General features: G+C 36.7%; 1 protein-coding gene across 1 annotated transcript in view; it reads left to right on the forward strand.

Moving 5' to 3' along the window:
* IL1RAPL2 (interleukin 1 receptor accessory protein like 2) overlaps nucleotides 1–23,698 on the forward strand; it is a 744,540-nt gene that overhangs the window by 38,623 nt on the left and 682,219 nt on the right. The window contains exon 2 of the mRNA XM_054576924.1: nucleotides 10,652–10,838. Within this exon, the coding sequence (XP_054432899.1) occupies nucleotides 10,652–10,838 (187 nt within the window). The remainder of the gene's footprint in view (nucleotides 1–10,651; nucleotides 10,839–23,698) is intronic.

The following is a 23,698-nucleotide window of genomic DNA, read 5'->3' on the forward strand; positions in this document are numbered from 1 at the left end:
CTGCAAACTTTTGGTGTATGGGATAACACTCCAGCCAACTGAGCTGCCTGGCCAGGGCTTTAGTGAAACTCTTACTAACAATTTGACCTCCATGGTTCTGGATTTGGCCTAGTAGCTAATACTCTTAGTACCTGGAATTTTCTGCCTTAGCTACTCTCTCTTGATTCACTTCATTTTGTGTTTAGGTCACTATATCTTTTTGATCCCTTCAGAACTTCATGGCTCTCTGGTACTAAGTCTGTTGCCCAGGTGATCTCTTCTAGATGCTTTCTTATCAAGTAGTTCTCCTAACTCAGTGGCATACCTTAACCCATTACTACCAGTGTTGTTTTATTTTGTTGGTTATTCATAATTACTATATCACATATACATTATAATTATTATTTGTTAAATATGCATAACTAGTAATCCTAGCAGCAATAACAATTCTAAATACAATTTATTAAATATCTACTATGTATAAGATGCTATATTATGTGTTATATATATTATTTTAGTTGTTATAACAGCCTGGAAATGTCTGGTATTGCAATCATTCCAACTGAAAACAGTAAATATACTTTTGTTCATGGTTTTATAATGAAAATAACTTCTTTCTCCAGCCTCCAATGGAAACACCATAAGGACTTATCCTCTTTTTTTAGTTGAGGAAAATGACTGAGAGATGTTATATACCTTGCCCAAGTACATAGAATGAGTTGAACCCATGGGATCTTAGCATTTTGTGAAACAAAACAAAACAAAACAAAACAAACCACTGCATTATTAGTGATACCTTATTTAACTTACCATGTTTTCTCCCTGGGGGTAAATACATTCAAAGTAGCTTCTTCAAGGACATTGGGAATTCTATTCAATTCTGCTTTTGAGACTGCTGGTCAATAGTTTTGTTTCACTGGGGTAATAACATAACAATGGCTAGGTATTTAATAAGTAAGTCTCCTTCACCTACATGGATGAAAACCATGGAGCAGATATGATCAATGTCTGTAACATTAAAATCTGTTCATAACATTACATACCTAGCAGAGATCATTCTCTTTCTTATGTGTTCAATATCTTTTAAAACCTGTAAATATTTATTTTACATCCATCCCTTATATTTACCCTAGTCTGATTAGTCTTCAGATCTGGCCAGTACATTCCCTTTAGGTGGAACGCTGATGCACAAAAACTTTGCTACTCCTTACCTTTGTGGTGCAAAAATAGTTGAAAAATTATTGAATCATATTTAAGTAGGACATGTGATATTTGACCAGCCATATACCTGAATCTATAAAATGGGATGGGTGGAGGCTGATTCAAAAGTAGAGCAGAAAGAACATGTCTCTTGAATACATGCCTACTCATTTAACCAACTAACATTTACTGAGTACCCACTATATATTCATTTAGATCCCAGGAATAGAATGATGAACAAGATCAACAAATTCTTTGCTTAAATTTACCAAATAAACAAATGATAGAATATCAGAGAGAAGAGCAAATGCAAAAGTCCATGGCTTGAATAGCCTTACTGTACTTGAGGAAGAGAGAAAATGCTATTGCGATGACACCCTAATGAGTGAAGGACAGAGTATTATGATAGGTCAGAACATGTAGGGCCTCAAAGGGAGTAAGAAGATATGAAAATGCTTATCACTGAAGTAATGAAAATGGGGTCAAGTAAAGCCAAACACATTGAATTAATTTTTACCTTCTTGCCTGAGACTTAAAAAAAAAAATCTGGTGCCTTTCGTTTTTAATGGGCTGTCAAATATCTAACAAGAGAATGAAGTGCTATTACATTTGATCTCCAGTAGGCATATCTTGTCTTTAGGTTCTAGGAACCTACACTGAGGAAGAGAGAAAAGTAATATCTCACAATCTACATTGATTAATAAGGTTGCATTTGAATATCAGAATAGGAGTGATTTGATAGCATCCTTCACAGATGACATAGACATGAGAATAGTCAGCAGTACTTGCCAGTGATTAACTTTACTAGAAATCCAAATAGCAATTATTTTTATTAACTTAGTTTATAAATCAAATGGACAGCAACAATATGCACTCCTGTGCTTTGTAAGATACCTGGCATATTGTGAAATTTCTGAGTACTTAGTAGTATGAATGCTAACAATATTGTGAGACCATCTTGAAATTATTGTTTGTCTTGTTAATCATATATGTAAGGATTGTAATCACTTGATTTTTTTATTTTTTATTGAAGTAATTGGGGTGACATTAGTTAATAAAATCATATAGGCTTCAGATGTATAATCTATAATACATCATCTGTATATTGTATTGTGTGTTCACCACCCAAAGTCAGGTCTCCTTCCATCACCATTTATCACTCACCATTACTCTCTTCTGCCTCCTCCCATCCCCCTTTCCCTCCAGTAATCACCATACTGTCATCGGTGTCTATGAGTTTTTTTTTTCCTTAATTCCTTCACATATTTCACCCAGACCCATAACCCCCTTCCCTTCTGACAGCTGTCAGTCTGTTTTCTATCTATGAGCTTGTTTCTATTTTGTTAGTTTTTTTAAATTAGATTTCACATATGAGTAAAATCATATGGTACTTGTCTTTCTCTGACTGGCTTATTTCACTTAGCATAATGCTCTCCAGGTCCATTCATGCTGTTGTAAAGGGTAATATTTCCTTCTATTTATGACCAAGTAGTATTCCATATTGTAAATATACCACGACTTCTTTTATCTATTCATTCACTGATAGACAGTTGGGCTGCTTCCAAATCTTGGCTATTGTAAAAAATGCTGCAATGAAAAGAGTGGTGCATATATTTTTTTGAATTGGTGTTATAGTTCTTACAGTTATGTTCCCAGAACTAGAAACTCTGGGAATTAAGACAGTTCCATTTTTAATTTTTTGAGGTAAAACATACTGCTTTCCAAAATGGTTGTACAACTCTGCATTTCCATCAACAGTGCATGAGGGTTATCTTTTTACCACATCCTTGAAAACACTTGATGTTTGTTGATTTATTGATGATAGCTCTACTGACAGGTGAGAGGTACTATGTCACTGTGATTTTAATTTACGTTTCTGTGATGATTAGTGATGTTTAGCATCTTTTCATATGTCTATTGGCCATCTGTATGTCCTCCTTGGAGAAGTGCCTATTCAGGTCTTCTGCTCATTTTTAATTGGATATTTTTAGTTTCAATTTTATAAATTCTTTATAAAATTTGATTATTAACCTCTTACCAAATATATCATTGGTGAAAATGTTCTCCAATTCAGTGGGTTGTCTTTAAATATTGGGTTTTTAAATTTATTTATTTATTTTTTCAAATACATTTGTCTCTGCCTATGGCCCACCACTTTCCCTTGCACCCCCTCCCTCAACTCTTCCTTTTTGGTTTTGTCCATGAGTCCTTGCTATATGATTCTTGACTTTCTACTTCCCTTACATTTCCCCTGCCCCATCTCCCACCTTCCCTCTTGTCTCTGTTGGTTTATTTTCTTTTCAGTGTTGCTGGTCTTCTTTTCCTTGCATCTTTGTATTGTTCGTTAGGTTCCACTTATAGGTGACATCATACGGTATTCGTATTTCGCTCCCTGGCTTATTTTGCTTAGCAAAATGCTCTCGAGTTCCATCCAAGATATCACAACATTTAGTAGTTCTTTTTTTCTTTCTATTGCAAAGTATTCCATTGTGTAAATGTACCATCATTTTTTGATCCAATCATCTACTGATGGGCATTTAAGTTGCTTTCAACATTTGGCTATTGTAAATTGTGCTGCTATGAACATTGGGATGCATAGGTTCTTTTGAACTGGCGTTTTGAGATTCTTAGGGTATAGTCCCAGCAGGGGAATCACTGGATCAAAAGGCAGCTCCATTTTCAGGTCTTTGAGGAAATTCCACACTGCTTTACACAGTGGCTGCACCAGTCTGCATTCCCACCAACAGTGGACTAGGGTTCCCTTTTCTCCACAGCCTCGCCAGCACCTGTTGTTTGTTGATCAGTTTATGACGGCCATTCTGACCGGTGTGAGGTCGTACCTCATGGTGGTTTTGATCTGCATTTCTCTGATGGCTAATGATGCTGAGCATACCTTCAAATGTCTCTGGGCCCTCTGTATCTCTTCTTGGAAAAGCCTCTGCCCAGGTCCTTTGACCATTTTTTGATTGGATCATTTGTCATCTTGGAGTGGAGTCGAGTGAGTTCTTTATATATCTTGAAGATCAAACCTCTTCTGATGTATCATTACCAAATATATTTTCCCATATGGTTGGTCCCTTTTCATTTTGCTGATGTTTTCTTTAGCCATGCAGAAGTTTCTTATTTTGATGAGGTCCCACTTGTTTATTCTTTCCTTTATGTCCCTTGCTTTGGGAGACATATCAGTGAAAAATTTGCTTAGAGGGATATGTGAGAGTTTCCTGCCAATGTTCTCCTCTGGGACATTTATGGTGATGCAACTTATATTTAAGTCTTTTATCCATCTTGAGTTTATTTTTGTGTATGGTGTCAGCTGATGATCCAATTTCAATTTTTTGCCTGTAGCCATCCAACTCTCCTGACACCATTTGTTGAAGAGGCTATTATAGCTCCATTATATGCTTCTGCCCCCTTTGTCAAATACTAGTTGCCCATATTGACCTAGGCTTATTTCTGGGCTTTCTATTCTGTTCCAAATGCTATATGGGTCTTTTCTTGTGCCAGTACCAGATTGTTTGGAGTATAGTGGCTTTTTAGTAGAGTTTGATGACCAGAATTGTGATCCCTCCTACTTTGTGTTTCTTTCTCAAAATTGCTGAGGCTATTCAGGGTCGATTATGATTCTATATAAATTTTTGAAGTGTCTGTTCTCTTTCTGTGAAATATGTCATTGGTATCTTAATAAGGAATGCTTTGAATCTATAAATTGCTTTGAGTAGTATGGACATATTCATGATATTAATTCTTCTAATCCAAGAACACAGTATATGCTTCCATTTGTTTGTGTCTTCTTTAATTTCTTTCTTCAACATTGTATAGTTTTCTGTCTAGAGGTCTTTTACCTCTTTGGTTAAATTTATTCCTAGGTACCTAATTTTTCTCCTTGCTATATCGAACGGGAATTTTTTTCTGATTTCTTCTTCTTCTATTTCATTGCTGGTGTACAAAAATGCCTTTGATTTCTGACTATTGACTTTGTATCTTGCTGTTTTGCCAAATTCACTTATTAGGTTGAGTAGATTTTGTAGAGTCTACAGGGTTTTCTATGTACACTATCATGCCATCTGCAAACCATGATAGCTTTACTTCCTCCTTTCCTATATGGATGCCTTTTATTTCTTTTCCTTGTCTGACCACTGTGGCTAGGACTTCCTATATGATGTTGAAAAGAAGCGGTGAAAGCGGACATCCTTGTCCTGTTCCCGGTCTTAGTGGGAAAGCTTTGGTTTTTGCATATTGAGTATGATGTTGGCTGTGGGTTTTTCATAAATGCCATTATTACATTGAGGAATGCCCCATTTATTCCCATTCTGCTGAGTGTTTTGATCATAAATGGGCGCTGTACCTTATTGAATGCTTTTTCTGCATCTATCGAGATGATCATGTGTTTTTTGTCTTTTCTTTAATTTCTGTGATGTATTACATTTATTGACTTGCCCATATCGAACCATCCCTGCATCCCTTGGTTGAATCCCTCTTGATCATGGTGGATAATCTTTTTAATGAATTGCTGGATGTGGTTTGCAAATATTTCGTTGAGGATTTTAGCATCTATGTTCATCAGAGAAATTGGCCTGCAGTTTTCTTTCTTTATAGAGTCTTTATCTGGTTTTGGGATTAGGGTGATGTTGGCCTCATAAAAATAGTTTGGTAGTCTTCCCTCCTCTTGGATTTCTTGAAATAGTCTGAGAAGGAGAAGGGATAGCTCTTCCTTAATTGTTTTGTAACGTTCTCCTGTGAAACCATCTGGCCCTGGGCTTTTGTGTACTGGGAGTTTCTTGATTACAGCTTCAATTTCCCCAGCTGTTATCTGTCTGTTCAAGCTTTCTGTTTCTTCATCCTTCAGTGTTGGAAGATTATACTTTTCTAAAAATTTGTCTATTTCATCAAGGTTTTCAAATTTCTTGGCATATAATGGTTCATAGTAGTTTCTGACAATCCTTTGTATTTCTGTGATATCAGCTGTTATTTCTCCTCTTTCATTTCTGATATTATTAACTTGGGTCCTCTTTCTTCTTGTCTTGGTGAGTCTGCTTAAAGGCTTGTAGATCTTATTTATCTTTTCAAAGAACCAGCTCCTGGATTGGTTGATCCTTTGAATTTTTCTTTTTGTCTCTATGTCATTCAGTTGTGCTCTAATTTTAACTATTTCCTTCTTTCTACTTGCTCTGGGATTTATTTGTTGCTGTTTCTCCAGTTCTTCAAGTGTAGTGTTAGGTCTTTTATTTGAAATATTTCTATCTTTCTTAGGTAAGCCTGTATTGCCATGAAGTACCCTCTCAGGACTGCCTCTCCTGTGTCCCATAGGTTTTGGACTGCTGTCTGTTCATTTTCATTTGTTTCCAGAATTTTTTTGATTTTTTCTCTTATCTCATTATTGACCCATTCATTGTTCAATAGTCTACTGTTCAGTCTCCGTGAGTCTGCAAGTTTTTGAAGTTTCTCTTTGAGGTTTATTTCCAGCCTCCAGCCCTTGTTGTCTGAGAAAAAGTTTGGTATTATTTCAATTTTCCTGAATTTGTTGCAGCTTGCTTTGTTTCCTATCATGTGGTCTATCTTTGAAAAACTCCCATGAGCATTTGAAAAGAATGTGTATTTTGTTTCTTTGGGATGTAAGGTTATACATATGTCAGTTAAGTCTATTTGATTTTGTGAGTCATTCAGCTCTGCAATGTCCTTATTGATATTTTGTTTGGGAGATCTGTCCATTTTTGACAGTGGGGTGTTGAAATCCCCTGCTATCAGTGTCTTGCTGTCTATATCTTTTTTGAAGTCAACCACCAATTTCCTTACATACTTGGGGGCTCCTATATTGGGAGCATATAAGTTTACAATGTTGATGTCTTCTTGATAGATTCTTCCTTTAAGTATTATAAAGTGCCACTCTGGGTCTCTTTTTATGGCCTTTGTTTTGAAATCTACTTTGCCTGATAAAAGTATTGCAACCCCTCATTTTTTTCTCTTACCCAATTTCTTGGAATATTTTTTTCCATCCCTTTACTTTCAATCTGTGTAGGTCTCTTGCTCTGAGGTGGGTCTCTTGTAAGCAGCATATGTGTGGGTCATGTTTTCTTATCTATTCAGCTACCCTGTGTCTTTTGATTAGGACATTTAGTCCTTTCACATTGAGAGATATTACTGATAGAAACTTACTCATCTTTTCTCTTTGTACCTGTGTTCCTCTCTCTCTCATTCTTTTCCTTCATCTGCTTAAACCAGTCCCCTCAGCATATCTTGGAGTGCTGGTTTGGTGGAGATGTATTCTTTTTGCCTTCTCTTGTCTCGGAAACTCCATATTTCCCCTTCTATTTTAATTGAGAGCCTTGCTGGGTAGATCAGCCTTGGTCGTAGGCACTTGCTTTTCATTACTTGGAATATTTGTTGCCATTCCCTTCTGGCTTGTAGTTTTTTTGTTGAGAAGTAAGCTCCTAGCCTTATCAGGGCCCCCTTGTGTATTACATTCTCTTTCTCCCTTGCTGCCATGAAGATTCTCTCTTTGTCTTCGACCGTTGCTATTTTAATGATGATGTGTCTTGGAGTGGACCTCTTTGAGTTCCTCTTGAGTGGGGTCCTCTGTGCCTCCTCGATCCATGAGAGCCTTTCTCTCCTCAAATTGGGGAAATTTTCCATCATTATTCTTTCGACGAAATTCTCTGTCCCTTGCTCCTCTTCTTCTCCTTCTGGTATCCCTATTATGTGGATATTATTGCGTTTCAGGTTGTCCTGCATTTCCCTAAATGCCTCTTCATTTTTTTTTTTTTACTCTTTCTTCCATTTCTTGTTCTTTCTGGGAGCTTTTTTGTACGTTATCCTCCATCTCACTGATTTTCTCCTCAGCTTTATCCAGCCTCCTTTTGATTCCTTCTACTGTGTTGTTCAATTAAGTAGTGGTATTCTTCATATACTCTTGTGACTTCTGACTTCTTCATAGTTTCTATATCCTTTTTCAGGTTCCCATAGTTTGCTGTAAGGTCCTCATATTTTCTCTGCAGTTTCTCATAGTTATCCTTGAGCTGGCTGAGCTCATTGAGCTTCCTTAGGACCATTGTTTTGAATTCAATATCTGATAGTTCCCTTGCCTCTATTTCATTTAGTTCTCTCTGTGGGAAGTCCCCTTTTCCACTCATTTGGAGGGTACTTCTTTTTCTTCCCATTTTTGTGAGAGTCTGTTCAGTAATTTATTTATTTATTTATGTATATATGTATGTATGTATGTATGTATGTATGTAATTATTTATTTAATTTTGCTTCTGTTTCAATTGGGCCATCTAGATTTCCTAACTTTGTGAATTAAACTTCCATGGTTATAGGCAGGTCTTTTTATTTATTTATAAAATATTTAATTTTTTACATTATTTTTTTCTGCTCTCATTTGGTGTTTTTTTCATACCTTGTCTTCAAAACTGCTGATTTGATTCTCTACTTCATCTAACCTATTTTTTATTCCTTCTGGTTTACTCTTCTTTTCAGATATTTTATTCTTCATTTTTGAGTGTTTTTTTTCATGTTCTTTATGTACTTTTTTTAATGCTTTTGAGCATTGTTATAACCATTACTTCTAAGTACGTATCTGTTAAATTGCTTGCTTCCATTTCATTTAGCTCTTTTCTGGAGATTTCTCCCATTCTTTAATTTTAGGCCTTTTTCTTTTTCTCCTTACTTTGGCTGCCTCTTTGTATTTGTTTTTATATATTAGATAAATAGATATGCTATGACTCCTAATCTTTGTGTGGTAGCCTTATGTAGTAGGTGCCCTGTGGGTTCTGATATTGCAGTGTCCTTGATCTCCTGATGTAGGTTTTCCAAAATGTCTCTTGTGTGAGTCATCCAAGCCTTTCTGTTCCAATTGAGTCTTGATTGCTATTTGTACCTTTGTGCCTAGAATTGACCCTCAGTATGGGTAACAGTGAGGCTCAACCCCGTCTTTGTCCTATGAGCTGCTTTGCAGGCTCTGACCTCATGAAGTATAACTTGTCTCAGCAGAATTTGTTTCCTGCACAGATCTCTCTTTGGATATGCCACTTTTGAAACTTCTTGGATCGTGCTCTGATGTTGTTTAAAGTTGCCTACTTCTTTTGCTGGTTCTGGTTCTCTTGAGACAGGTTATAGTGTAGAACATTGTCAGATGCTCCCTGTGACTGGTCATGGGCAACCTGTTAGAAGAAGTATCAATGTGGCTTCTTTTTTAAATCCTCGATTAGAAGACTTATCATGTAATTTAAAAAAAAATACTTGGTTTTGAAGTATACTTGGTACTTTGTATTTTTAACAGCAGGTATTCATTGATTTTTTAAAAGATTTTATTTATTTATTTTTAGAGAGAGGGGAAAGGAGGGAGAGAAGGAGAGAAACATCAGTGTATGGTTGCCTTTCATGTGCCCCCAACTGGGGACCTGGCCAGTAACTCAAGCATTTGCCCTGACTGGGAAACAAACAGGTGGTCCCTTGTTTCACAGTCTGGCACTCAATCCACTGAGCCACATCAGCCAGGGCTATTCATTGATTTTTTAAACAGATATGGTCTGGTAATTCCTACCAAGAAATAAGACATTTACTTTCTTCTAAGACTTACCAGGCTGTTTCTAATGTCTTCTTCCACTTTCCAGTTTTTATTGTGTGTGTTAATGTATGTATGTTTGTTTTTGATATCTTCTGGAGTCTATGTACAGTAGGGTGGAAAAGACCATTGGATATACTTTAAGAAACAAAGGCAGTATTATATTTTATAAATATTCTTAGGTAACAAGTTAGGTAATTAATGACAAGTTTCTAAAGTCATCTTATAGTAAAATTTAGTGCTGGAACTCATTTATAATGCAAGTTTTGGTGGAAAAAAATAATCCAGGCAGATGACTTTCTACTAGGATTTGTCCTTTGCAGGAGTCCAAATTTGGACCCCTGACATATCTCAGTAAACAGTATAAAAATCTATGTTAGTTAAGGAGATTTTTCTGAACATTCATCTGATTTTTGGTATGTATCCTGAGTGTAGAGGTATATATATGTTGGCTTAGAAATCAATGGAAATATCAAATAACCCTTAGAATATCTGGTAATGGACTGACCATAGGGGCAGAGCAGAAATGGCTGTATTTCTAGTTATAGACATTCTCTCAAGTATTCACTATCAGATTTTTAACATAAAAATATTTATCTTTTATTAACCAATGTCACCCCAATAAATTTAATACAGGGAATATTTTTCTTGGAAAAAACGTATGACTATCTTATGGTTCAGAAGATGGTTACATCTATTCTATGTGGCTACCTCATGGTCAGAAACATCTGAATTAGCATTTTTCATATTTTCTTGTCAGTTGAAGTGGAAAACTGTTCTAGGGTTTTTTAATATTGTTTTTCTGATTTCTAAGCAATATCCTTAATGGAGATTTCAATACTCTTGAAATATATAGAGTGCAATGAAGTTGTAATCACCCAATAAAGCCATTTTACTATTTCTCTGTTCCTACAGAAATTCGACATATTGCATGAAGGTGTCAATGTCCTTGACTGTTGCAGAGAATGAATCTGGCCTGTGCTACAATAGCAGGATTCGCTATTTAGAAAAATCTGAAGTTACTAAGAGAAAAGAGATTTCCTGCCCAGACATGGATGACTTTAAAAAATCTGATCAGGAGCCTGAGGTTGTGTGGTACAAGGTAACTCATCATGGTGTAAAACACATTTTTGTACCTTAAGTCAAAACTGGTCTGGGAATAGGAAAAGGGTGAGACTTTATTTCTAGATTTTGGTATTAGATATTTTACTGAGAAATCACCAGATCCATAGCTAAGTAATTCAAAGCTATAAATCCTATATACCACTAGTTTTAATGTACTTCCATCAGCATGTGTCAGAAGCAATCCCACCTTTTCCAATTCCTACAAAAGATGGGCTTGCTTCTGACATATGCTGATTTAAGTAAGTTTTTGAGTTACATAGAAATATTATTTATTGTTATGAACAAAGGCCCATCTTTATAAGTAATAGTATAAAGAATAACTGTTATTTTGGTCTATATTGTGAGAATCACTGCAGTTAATGGAGAAGAAAGAAACTGGTCCAGTACAGGATGTGTGAACACCACAAATAACATGTTTAGTTAGAAATAAACCATATTCAAAAGTTTAACAAAAGAGAGTAAAAGGGACTATTTATAGAGGTGTGGCAAGGAAAAAGCAGTGTCACTGGAACCTGGAAAGAGTGATGTAAGCCTGTCCAGAGCTGTGGCCTTAATGGATCATATGGGCTGTGGCAGATAGAAAGGGAGTGGGAAGGATAAATACCTTAACTGCTCTTATCTCCTGCCTTCCAGTTTACTGTTAGTACCTTCCCCTCTCACTCATGCAAACTCAAACAGAAGCCAGGGAGCAAAACCAAGAGATAGAAAAAAATATTCTTTACCTTCCTTGGTGATAGAGAAGGGCCGAGAAGGTCAGAAAATGGATCTAGGCTATGAAGCAGAGAAATAACTTTACAACCTTCCAGCTATGATACTTTCACTACTAGCCAGAGGCTCTGTGGTCCTATAACAAGACTGGATACCCACTCCCAGCTCTGAGCCACAGAATTTTAAATATGATAACCAGGGATGACCAAGGAGGTTTATGCACGAGTGCAGTGCACATTGTTGAAACCAAACACACATAAAATGTGGAATAGGCTGTTTCTATATTATCTGACAGACCCTCAGTTCTCAGGGAAGACTAAACCCTAGCTCCTACACCTTCCAGTGGTTTTACTTTTTGAAAGCCTCTCCATTTGACATCTGGAGAATTTACCTATAGAGACCAAAGCCATGTCCTGAACTAGGACTTCAAACCTCTATGTGAATTGTCCTGCAGTTTTTATTTTCTTAAGGAAGATAAGATTATGACAGATAAAAAGGAACATGGTATTCATTATGCATATATATAGAATATTCATAACTTTGTAGGATTCTTTGCACATCATCAACTTTCTTAGTAATTATTAAGCACTTTCTATGTGCCATTTATTGTGCTAAGCTTGGTCACTACATTATCTCATTTACGTCTCAATGGAACTCTGCAAGGTGGACACTATTATCCTCATTTAAAAGAGAGAATACTGAGGTGTAAAAAGATGTAGAAATTTGTCCAAAGTTACTTAGCTAATAAAGCCTGATTTTGTATTTAAGGAAGTGTGACTCCAGAGTCCATTTTTCTTAATCACTACACTTTCCTAAAATCAGTCTGGGTATATACCCAGCCTTGATAACAGAATTTCTTTCATATACAGCACTAGTTAGATGATCCCACCAAAAGCTCGAGTAACATGGTTTTATTTCAATTTTATGGTTGAAGAAGGGAAGTTGACCAACTCAAAAGTTACCAGGTAGGAGTAAAATTCAGATCATCAACTTTTTCTTACAATATTAATTCTATTATTTCATCTTTCTGCTAAATTCTTTCATTTATTCACATCTGTAGATATCACTCTCATACCAAAACAATTTATTCATTGGGCAATGCAGACCCTCAATATTTCTTAGTAATGGACCAACAATGGTGAAGCAAATTACTTTTCCAGCTATGCCTGGATATCATTTAATATTTCTACAACATTTTATAACAAATTAATAATAATAACATTTTTCAAGATGGCAGAGGACTGAATGGAAGTCACACTAACATACTCTCAGTCCAATCTGAAATTACAACTAAATCTTGGGGAAATTGCCTGGGACAAACAAATGAACAATACCTAGAAAGAAGCTATATAACCTGGGAAAGACAGAAGAGTCATTAACACAGAATGACTGAACATGCACAAAAACCCACAAGACATTGTGGGTAGGGTGACCCTCAGTCAACAAGCTGGAGGTTAACACCCACCAAAGAATGACCAAACAACACTCAAAACCCAATTACTTCCAGAAAGCCAACATAAATGGCATAAAAGGCACCCAAAGAGCAGAAAGTTCAGGAGATAAAGGAGACTGAACAATTGAATTTCATAGGTCTCCTACCATAGAAATTCACACCACAAAGACAGGAGATCAAGACACATCGACTTAAGAAACAGAAGAAAAAAAGAAGAGTCTCACAAATAATGAAAAGACAAAGAAACGCCACAAAATCAAAAGGAAAGGAAGAATCCCCAGAAAGAAAGCTAAATGTAATAGAAGCAAGTATGTTATCAGATACTGAGCTCAAAATAATGGTTATAAGCAAGTTCAATGAGATCATTGAGCTTAGGAAGAATTACCAACAACTATAGAGAAACTACAAAGAACTTACTGCAACCTAAATCAGCAGGAAAAAAGACACAGAAAATATCAACAAGAGGGAAGAGTAAATGAAGAATAGATTTTATGAATTAGAGAAAACAGTAGAAATAATCAAAACCGGGCTAGGTGAAGCAGAAGATATAAAAAAAGGGATACAGGGCAAGGTAAAAAAAATCTGAGAAAGAGCAAGAAAATGAAAAAAAGACTAAAAAAGAATGAAGAGGCATTGAGGGAAATGCAGGACAACATGAAACGTCCTAATATCCATATAATAGAGATACCTTAAAGAAAAGAAGAGGATCAAGAGATAGAACACTTTTAAAAAATAATTATGGAAAACTTCCCAAATTGGAGGAAAGTCATACAAGTCCAGGAGGCACAGTGGGTCCCATTCAAGAAGAGCCTAGTTATGCCCACTCCAAGATGCCACATCATGAAAATGGCAAATATCAAAGACAAACAGAGAATCGTAAAGGAAGCAAGGGAGAAACATGTAGTAACATAAAAGGGAACCCCAATACAGCTATCAGCTGATTTCTCAACAGAAACACTGCAAGCCAGAAGGGAGTGACAAGAAATATCCCAAATAATGAAAAACAAAGGCCTTCAACCAAGACTGCTCTACCCAGCAAGGATCTCAATGAAAATGGAAGGCAAAATAAGGAGTTTCCCAGACAAAAGAAAGCAAAAATAATACATCTCCACTAAACCAGCAGTGCAAAATATGCTAAAGGGAATGCTTTAAGATGAAGAAAACAAGTCTATGAATACCCAGTTCCTTTCAGAGTTGCCAATACTTGATATTACCAATATTTTTTAATAGGTATTAATCTAATTCTGACAATGATGTGTTATTTTAATTGTTCCTTTACTATTTGTTGAAACTAAACCTGTTTTAGTATATTGCTTACCTATTTCTATTATTTTTAAAAAGTTTTAAATGACTGGTATTATTTATTCACTTTTTGATTAAATGTTTGTAGTATTTTTTCCCTAAAAAAGGAAACAAAACAAACCTTTAACACTATTTTAGATTTGTTGCAAATACTTTCCTCTTATATTACTTGTACTTTAACTTTTTATATATATATACATATATATATGTATATATATTACTGTACAGTCTGAAATGTTTAACATAGTCATAGTGTCAATACTTTATACCTTCTGGGTTTGACTATTTTACTTCAGGGTAAGACAAATATTTCTTTATATTCTCTCCAAAACCTCCTTAGATTCTACATATTGATTTTTAACTCACCATCATATTGGTTGTATAATGTGTGAAAAGGGCTCTATATTTGTTTCATTTTAAGTAATAGTGGTCCATGCACCTTATTTGTTGAATAAGCGTTATTTTACCCATTGATTTGAAATATCAACTTAATCATATATCACATTGGTAGACATATATACCTTTGTCTCTAGAGTGTTCATTATATTTCATTGAACTACTTGATTATTTCTGTGCTGGTGTCATGATGTTTTAAGTGTTGAGACTTTATAACGGTTTTAATTTTTAAATATTTTATAAATAACTTTGACATTTAAAAAATAAATAAAATTAATCTGCATTTAAGAAAGAAAGAGACAGAGAGAGATGGAAATCCTGCCTTTTATGACAACATGGAAGGAACTAGAGAATATTAAGCTAAGTGAAATTAGTCAGTTGATGAAAGACAAATACCATATGATCTCACCTATAAGTTGACTCTATTCAACAAAATAAACCACAGGCATGGAAACATGGAGCAGACTGAAAGTGTCCAGAGGGGATGGAGAGGGGATGGGGAAAGAGGATAATGGTGGGAAGAAGAGGAACAGACTAGACAAGGAAGACATATGAAAGATTCATGGACAACAAAGTGGAAATTGACTGTGGCAGCAGGTGTGGGAATGCGATGGGTGGAGGAGGGTAAAGTGGGAAAAATTGAGACAACTTTAATAGAATAAACATGATTTATAAATTTTTAAAAAATTCCACCAAGAAAATGAAAAAGACATAAGGTAGCTGAAAATATTTGAAAACCTGACCTGCACATATGCTTCCTACAGGAGAACCACCTCAGAATAAAGGACATACACATGCTGCAAATAAAGAGATGAAAAAATATATATTCCTAGCAAATAGATAGGAAATAAAAGCAGGGGGAGGAATATTTATATCAGACAAAATAGATTTCAAAACAAAGGCCATGAAGAGAGACCCAGAGGGGTAATTTATAATATTCAAAAGAAGAATCTATGAAGAAGATATAAACATTGTAAACTTATATGCACCCAATATAGGGGCAGTCAAATATATAAGGAAAATCTTGGAAGACTTCAAGAAAAACATAGATAGTAGCACACTGATAGTAGGGGATTTTAACAACCCACTGTCAACAATGGAGAGATCTTCCAAACAACGCATCAGTAAGTATATTATGGAACTGGACAATGCATAAGATCAAATGGATTTAACTGATATAGATAGAACCTTTCACCCCAAAGAAGCAAAATACACATTCTTTTCAAACACATATGGAACATTTTCAAAGATAGACCACATGGTAGGACACACAAAAAAAAGTCTCAACAAATTCAAGAAAATCAAATCATAACAAGCATTTTCTTGGACCACAAGGGATTAAAACTGGAAACCAACCTCAAGGAAAAAACACAAAACATTAAAATTCATGGAGATTGAATACCATGCTATTAAACAATGAATGGGTCAATAATGAGATTAAGGAAGAAATCAAAAATTTTTTTTGGAAACAAATGAAAATGAACACACGACAGTCCACAACCTATGTGATACAGTGAACGTAGGCCTGACAGGGAACTTCATAGCAATAGAGACCTATGTAAAAAAGACAGAAATGTTTCAGGAGGTGGAGGAATATGGTGTAGGAGTGAGTGGAGATCACATTGATATCCTCCCAAGACAAACTTGGAATTGTGACTAAATTGTGCAGAAATCAACTGGGAAACAATGGAACAATAGTGTGAGAGGAACCTTGCATCCGTGGATGGACAGTGGAATCTACTTTCACACATCCTAATGGGTGAGAAGTGCTGTGGAGGCTCGAGAGGATAGGCTGGGCACCCACAGGAACCAGCACCAGAGGGACATTGAAACCATCAGTTGGATCCCCATGAGAAGAACAGGGTCTGAATTATAAGCGGGGACCCCTAGACTACAGCATCTGAAACCAGAAAAACACACAGACAAAACACAACCATGAAAAGCTTAGGGGCACTCTCTGCCAGAGACAGGTGGCTGGAGACAAGAAGAGACATTGAGAGGGCTAACACAAAAATTTTCAGTGGCAGCTGCCTTCCTTGATCTCTGGGTAGAGGCAGGAGCAGAGTGGGCTGATGCCTGAGGAAAGATTGGTGAGGAAAGCTTTGTGAAGAGAACTGAGACAGTGGCCAGTGGAACCCCGGTGATAACTTACTTCCCACTCTGCAGCTACAATCTCGTTCATGAATAGGGAATCAAACCTGCCTTCTGCATGCTCCACCTAGGGCTTCCTTGCATGTGGGCTGATGTGCTGAGTGCAGCGCAGCCAGCAGAAATAGTGGATCCCTGGCCAAAGGGGACACAGAGCTGCCTAGAGACTCCTGAAGAGAGACTAGAGATGGAGGCATTGGGGAAAGAACTGGAGAAATAGCCAAGGATTCCCGGAGCAGACGCCTTTCCCATTCCATAGTCTCCATTTTGTGCAGGCAGGCCATGCCCCAAAGAAGCAGCAGCAAGAAAGAAAATAGTGGCCTTGCCCTCAGGACTGTCCAGCCAGGACAACAGTTGCGTGTGAGACTTGGTGCTGAGTGCAGAGCTGCCAACAGAGATAGTGGACCATGGGCAAAAGGGGACACGGAGCTGCCTAGACACACTTGAGAAGAGGCTGGAGGCAGAACCCTTGGGAAGAGAACTAAGGGAGTAGCCGGGGGATATCATGGTGCTGACTCTTTCCACATTAAACAGTCTCCAACTTGCTCAGGCAGATCACTTTACTGAGTGACAGCAGCGTGTAAGGATATGGTAGTCCTGCCTTCAGGAGGCACTGCCCTGCCCTGTGGTATCTAAGCTGGACAGTTGAGGGCAGAGTGACTAAATTAACAATTTCAGGAGACAGGAAAAAAAGTAGATTTCTGGAAGGCTCAAACAAATGTCCTAAGGTCAGAGAGGGTCAACAACTGACATCCTCAGAGGCAGATCCAGAAAGAAAAGAAAGAAAAAGAAAATACAAGTAATAAACAAGCAAACAGACCCGCCTAATATCATAGAATTTTAATAGACAAAATCAGGGAATCAAGACTGATCACTTGAAGCATAAGCAAAACAAAAATACAAAAAAACAAAACAAAACAAAAAAACAAACAAACAAAAAACACTCCTAAAAATAATGGGAAGAAAAGGAAATATCCCCCAAGTAAGGGAAAAGGAGGTATCCCCAAACAGAGAGCTAAATAAAATAGAGGCAGGTGAACTATCACATACTGAATTCCAAACAATGGCACTAAGGAAGCTCACTGAGCTCAGCAAGCTCAAAGTGAAGTATGAGAAACTACAGGGGAACTATCAAGAAGTTCCTAGAAACTATATCAATCTGGAAAAGGACATAGAAACTATCAAGAAGACAGAAAAGGAAATGAAGAATACGATTTCTAAATTGAACAACACAGTAGAAGGAATCAAAAGCTGACTAGATGAAGCAGAGGATCAAATCAGCGAGCTGGAGGATAAGGTAGAAAAAAGCTCCCAGAAAGGACAAGAAATGGAAAAAAGACTAAAAAAATGAAGATGCATTTAGGGAAATGCAGGACAATCTGAAACACAATAATATCCACATAATAGGGATACCAGAAAGAGAAGAAGGGGAGAAAGGGATAGAGAACATCTTTGAAAAAGTAATGATGGAGAATTTCCCCAATTTGAGGAGAAGAATTTTCTCAAGGGGCCAGGAAGCACAGTGGGCCCTATTCAAGATAAACCCAAGGAGGCCCACTCCAAGACACATCATCATTAAAATGGCAAATATAAAAGACAAAGAAAGAATCTTAAAGGGAGCAAGGGAGAAACAGGTAGTAACATACAAGGAAGCCCCGATACGGCTAGGAGCTGATTTCTCAACAGAAACACTACAGGCCAGAAAGGAATGGAAAGAAACATTTCAGGTAATGAAAAACAAAGGCCTACAACCAAGAAAGATGTAACATAGCAAGTCTGTAAATTAAAATAGAAAGGGAATAAGAAGTTTCCAAGAAAAAAGAAGACTAAAATATACGTCTCCATCAAACTGGCACTGCAAGATATGCTAAAGATACTGGTTTAAGAAGATGAAGAAAAATAGTGAGAAAGAGAAAAACACAAGTACAAATGGAAAAAATGAATATGTTTCCATCAATAATAACTATCACTGTAAATGGACTAAATGCCCCAGTCAAAAGACACACAAGAGCTGAATGGATAAGAATACATGACCCACACATATGTTGCCTACAAGGCACCCATCTCAGAACAAAGGACCTACACAGACTGAAAGTAAATGGATGGAAAAAAAAACTATTGCAAGCAAATAGGCAAGAAAAAAGCAGGGGTAGTGATACTTATATCAGACAAAATAGGTATCAAAACTAAGGCCATAAAAAGAGACCCAGAGGGACTCTCTATAATACTTAAAGGAAGAATCCATCAAGAAAACATAAATATTGTAAACTAATATGCACCCAACATAGGAGCATAAAATATATAAGAGAAATCTTGGAGACTCCAAAAAAGATATAGACAGCAACACAATGATAATAGGGGATTTTGACACCACACTGTAAAAAATGAACAGGTCTTCCAAATGAAACATTAACAAGGATATTGTGGAACTGAATGAAGCATTATATGAAATGGACTTAACTGATATATATAGAAACATCCATCCCAAAGGAGCAAAATACACATTCTTTTGAAATGTGCATGGAACTTTTTCAAAGATAGGTCACATGATGGACACAAAGCAAGCCCCAACAAATTCAGGAAAATTGAAATAATAACAAGAATTTTCTCAGACGGAAAGTGATTACAACTGGAAATCAGCCTTAAGGACAAAACTCAAAAACTTGCAAACTCATGGAGACTGAACAGTAGGCTATTAAACAATGAATGGGTCAATAATGAGATAAGAGAAGAAATCAAGAAGTTTATGGAATCAAAAGAAAATTAACATACAACAGTACTAAACCTATAGGACACAACAAAGGCAGTCCTGAGGGAGAAGGTCATAGCAATACGGACCTACATAAAAAAAGATAGAAATTTTTCAGATAAATGACCTAACCCTAAAACTTTAAGAACTGGAGAAACAACAACAAATAAATACCAGAGCAAGTACAAGGAAGGAAATAATCGAGATCACAGCAGAATTGAATGACAGAGATGAAAAGAACAATACAAAGGATCAACCATTCCTGGAGTTGGTTGCTTGAAAACATAAATAAAATTGAAAAGGCTTTATCCAGACTCATCACAAAAAAAGGAATAAGATACAAATAAATAATATCAGAAAGGAAAGAATAGAAATAACAACTGAAACTACAGAAATACAAAGGATATTTTTTAATTTAGTTTTTCAAATACATGTGTCTCTGCATACCCCCACCAATTTCCGTTGCCCCTCCCTCCCTCCCTCCCTCAGCTCTTTCCCTTTTTTTTCCTTCATGAGTCCTTGCTATAGGTTCCTTGACTTTCCCATTCCCTTCATTTTCCCCGACCCCCTCCCTCCTTCCCTCTTGTCTCTGTTGATTTCTTTTCCTTTCAGTGTTGCTGGTATTATTTTCCTTGCATCTTTGTATTGTTGGTTAGGTACCACTTATAGGTGAGATCATACGATATTTGTCTTTCGCCCCCTGGCTTATTTCGCTTACATTAATGCTCTCCAGTTCCATCCATGCTGTCGTGAAGTTTAGTAGTTCTTTTTTTTTCTTTCTGCTGTGTAGTATTCCATTGTGTATATGTACCATCATTTTTTGATCCAAACATCTACTAATGGGCATTTAGGTTGCTTCCAACACTTGGCTATTGTAAATTGTGCTGCTATGAAATTTGGGGAGGATACGTTATTTTGTATTGGCATTTTGGTATTCTTAGGTTATAGCCCCAGCAGGGTAATCACTGGATCAAAAGGCAGTTCCATTTTCAGCTTTTTGAGGAAATTCCACACTGCTTTCCACAGTGGCTGCACCAGTCTGCATTCCTACCAACAGTGTACTAGGGTTACCTTTTCTCCACAGCCTCGCCAGCACCTGTTGTTTGTGGATCTGTTTATGATGGCCATTCTGACTGGTGTGAGGTCATACCTCATGGTGGTTTTGAACTGCATTTCCCTGATGGCTAGTGATGCTGAGCATCCTTTCTAATTCTTTTGGGCCCTCTGTATCTCCCCCTTGGAAAAGCATCTTCCCAGGTCCTTTGCCCATTTTTGGATTGGATCGTTTATCTTCTTGGAGTGGAGTCAAGTGAGTTCTTTATATATCTTGGAGATGAAACCTCTATCTGATGTACCATTAGAGAACATATTTTCCATTTGGTTGGCTCCCTTTTCATTTTGCTGATGTTTTCCTTAGCCATGTAGAAGCTTCTTATTTTCATGAAGTAACACTTGTTTATTCTTTCCTTTATGTCCCTTGCTTTAGGAGATATTTTGGTGAAAAAATTGATGCATGAGATATCTGAAAGTTTCCTGCCAAAGTTCTCCTTTAGGACTTTTATGGTGTTGCGACTTATATTCAAGTCTTTTATCCAACTTGAGATTCTTTTTCTGTATTGTGTCAGTTGATGATCCAATTTCAATTTTTTGCATGTAGCCATCCAGCTGTCCCAACACCATTTGTTGAAGAGGCTAGTATGATTCCATTTTATGCTTCTGTCCACTTTGTCAAATATCAGATGCCCATATAGACCTAGGATTATTTCTGGGCTTCCTATTCGGTTACACTGCTCTATGGATCTGTTCTTGTGCCAGTACCAGATTGTTTTGAGTATAGTGGTTTTGTAGTAGAGTTTTATGTCCAGTATTATGATCCTTCCTACTTTGCTTTCCTTAATCAAAAGTGATGCAGTTCTTCGGGGTCTTTTATGGTTCCATATAAATTTTTGAAGTGTCTGTTCTACTTCTGTGAAAGAAGCCATTGGTTTCTTAATAGGGATTGCATTAAATCTATAAATTTCTTTGGGTAGTATGGACATTTTGATGATATTAATTCTTCTAATCCATGAGCACGGTATAAGCTTCCATTTATTTGTGTCTTCTTTGATTTCTTTCTTCAATGTTGTATAGTTTTCTGTGTATAGGTCTTCTACCTCCTTGGTTACATTTATTCCTAGGTACTTTATTTCTCTTCTTGCTATATTGAATGGTATTTTTTTTCTGATTTCTTCTTTTACTATTTTATTGCTGGTATACAAAAATGTCTTTGATTTCTGAATGTTGAATGTCTATCCTGCTGTTTTGACAAATTCACTTATAAGGATGAGGAGTTTTTTGGTAGATTCGACAGGGTTCCCCCATGTACACTATCATGTCATCTGCAAACAAAGATAGCTTTACTTCATTCTTTCCTATTTGGATGCCTTTTACTCTTTCTCTTCTCTGATCGCTGTGGCTAGGACTTCCAATACGATGTTGAAAAGAAGCGGTGAAAGCAGGCATCCTTGTCGTGTTACCGATCTTAGTGGGAAAGCTTTCAGTTTTTGCCCATAGAGTATGATGTTGGTTGAAGGTTTTTCATATATGGCCTTTATTACATTAAGGAATGCCCCATTTCTTCCCATTTTGCTGAGTGTTTTCATCATAAGTGGGTGCTCTACCTTAGAAAATGCTTTATCTTCATCTATCGAGATGATCATGTCATTTCTGTCTTTTCTTTTATTTATGTGATGTATCACGTTTATTGACTTCCGTATATTGACCATCCCTGCAGGCTTGGGATGAATCTCACTTAATTGTTGTGGATAATCTTTTTAATTTGTTGTTGGATGCGGTTCGCCAATATTTTGTTGAGGATTTTAGCATCTATGTTCATCAGTGAAATTGGCTTGTAGTTTTCTTTCTTTGTAGGGTCTTTATGTGGTTTTGTGATCAGGGTGATGCTGGCCTCATAGAAAGAGTCTGGGAGTCTTCCCTCCTCTTGGATTTTTTGGAATAGTCTGAGAAGGACAGGGGTTAGCTCTTCCTTAAATGTTTTGTAAAGTTCTCCTTTGAAACCGTTCAGTCCTGGGCTTTTGTGTGCCGGGAGTTTCTTGATGACTGCTTCAATTTCCCCAGCTGTTATCGGTCTGTTCAAGCTTTCTGTTTCTTCCTCCTTCAGTGTTGGAAGATTATACTTTCCTAAGAATTTATCCATTTCATCAAGATTTTCAAATTTCTTGGCATATAATTATTCATAGTCGTTTCTGACGATCTTTTGTATTTTTCTGGTATCAGTTATTTGTCCTCTTTCATTTCTGATATTATTAATTTGAGTTCTCTCCCTTTTTTTCTTGATGAGTCTGCTTAAAAACTTGTCAATTTTATTTATCTTTTCAAAGAACCAGCTTCTGGACTGGTTGATCCTTTGAATTGTCCTTTTCATCTCTATCTTTCAGTACTGCTCTAATCTTGACTATTTCCTTCCTTCTATTTCCTCTGGGATTTATTTGTTGTTGTTTCTACAGTTCTTGAAGTTGTAGTGTTAGGTCTTTTATTTGAAATATTTCTATCTTTTTTAGGTAAAAATGTATTGCTATGAACTTCCCTCTCAGGACTGACTTTGCTGTGTCACATAGTTTTTGGATTGTTATCTGTTCATTTTCATTTGTTTCCAGAAAATTTTTATTTCTTCTCTTATATGATTATTAAACTTCATAGTAGTAGGTGGGTCTTTTTAAATTATTTATCTATCTATCTATCTATCTATCTATCTATCTATCTATCTATCTATCTATTTATTTGTTTTCCCCTTACATTTCTTTCTGGACCTGCCTCTGATGATGTCATTTGTTGACCATATATGACCTTGGGTCATTTGTTTGAGCCTTCTAAGGGTCTATTGTCGGTATCTGACTCCTCCTTGGGGCAGATGTGTGACCCTCTTCGGTGAGGGATGGACTCTTTTTTGGAATCGCTCTTCATTCTCACAACAGCTCCTCCAGTGCGCTTCCCGGTCGGGCAGGATCCCATGCGTGCCTGGGCTCGCGCGTCCTTGCCCGGGACCAAGGGCCTATTCGGGACATCGCGTACTCGTCTGGCC

Source organism: Pteronotus mesoamericanus, unplaced genomic scaffold (genome assembly GCF_021234165.1).
Source record: "Pteronotus mesoamericanus isolate MK-2021 breed Mesoamerican mustached bat unplaced genomic scaffold, CSHL_Meso_final contig_37, whole genome shotgun sequence".
Classification (NCBI taxonomy): Eukaryota; Metazoa; Chordata; class Mammalia; order Chiroptera; family Mormoopidae; genus Pteronotus; species Pteronotus mesoamericanus.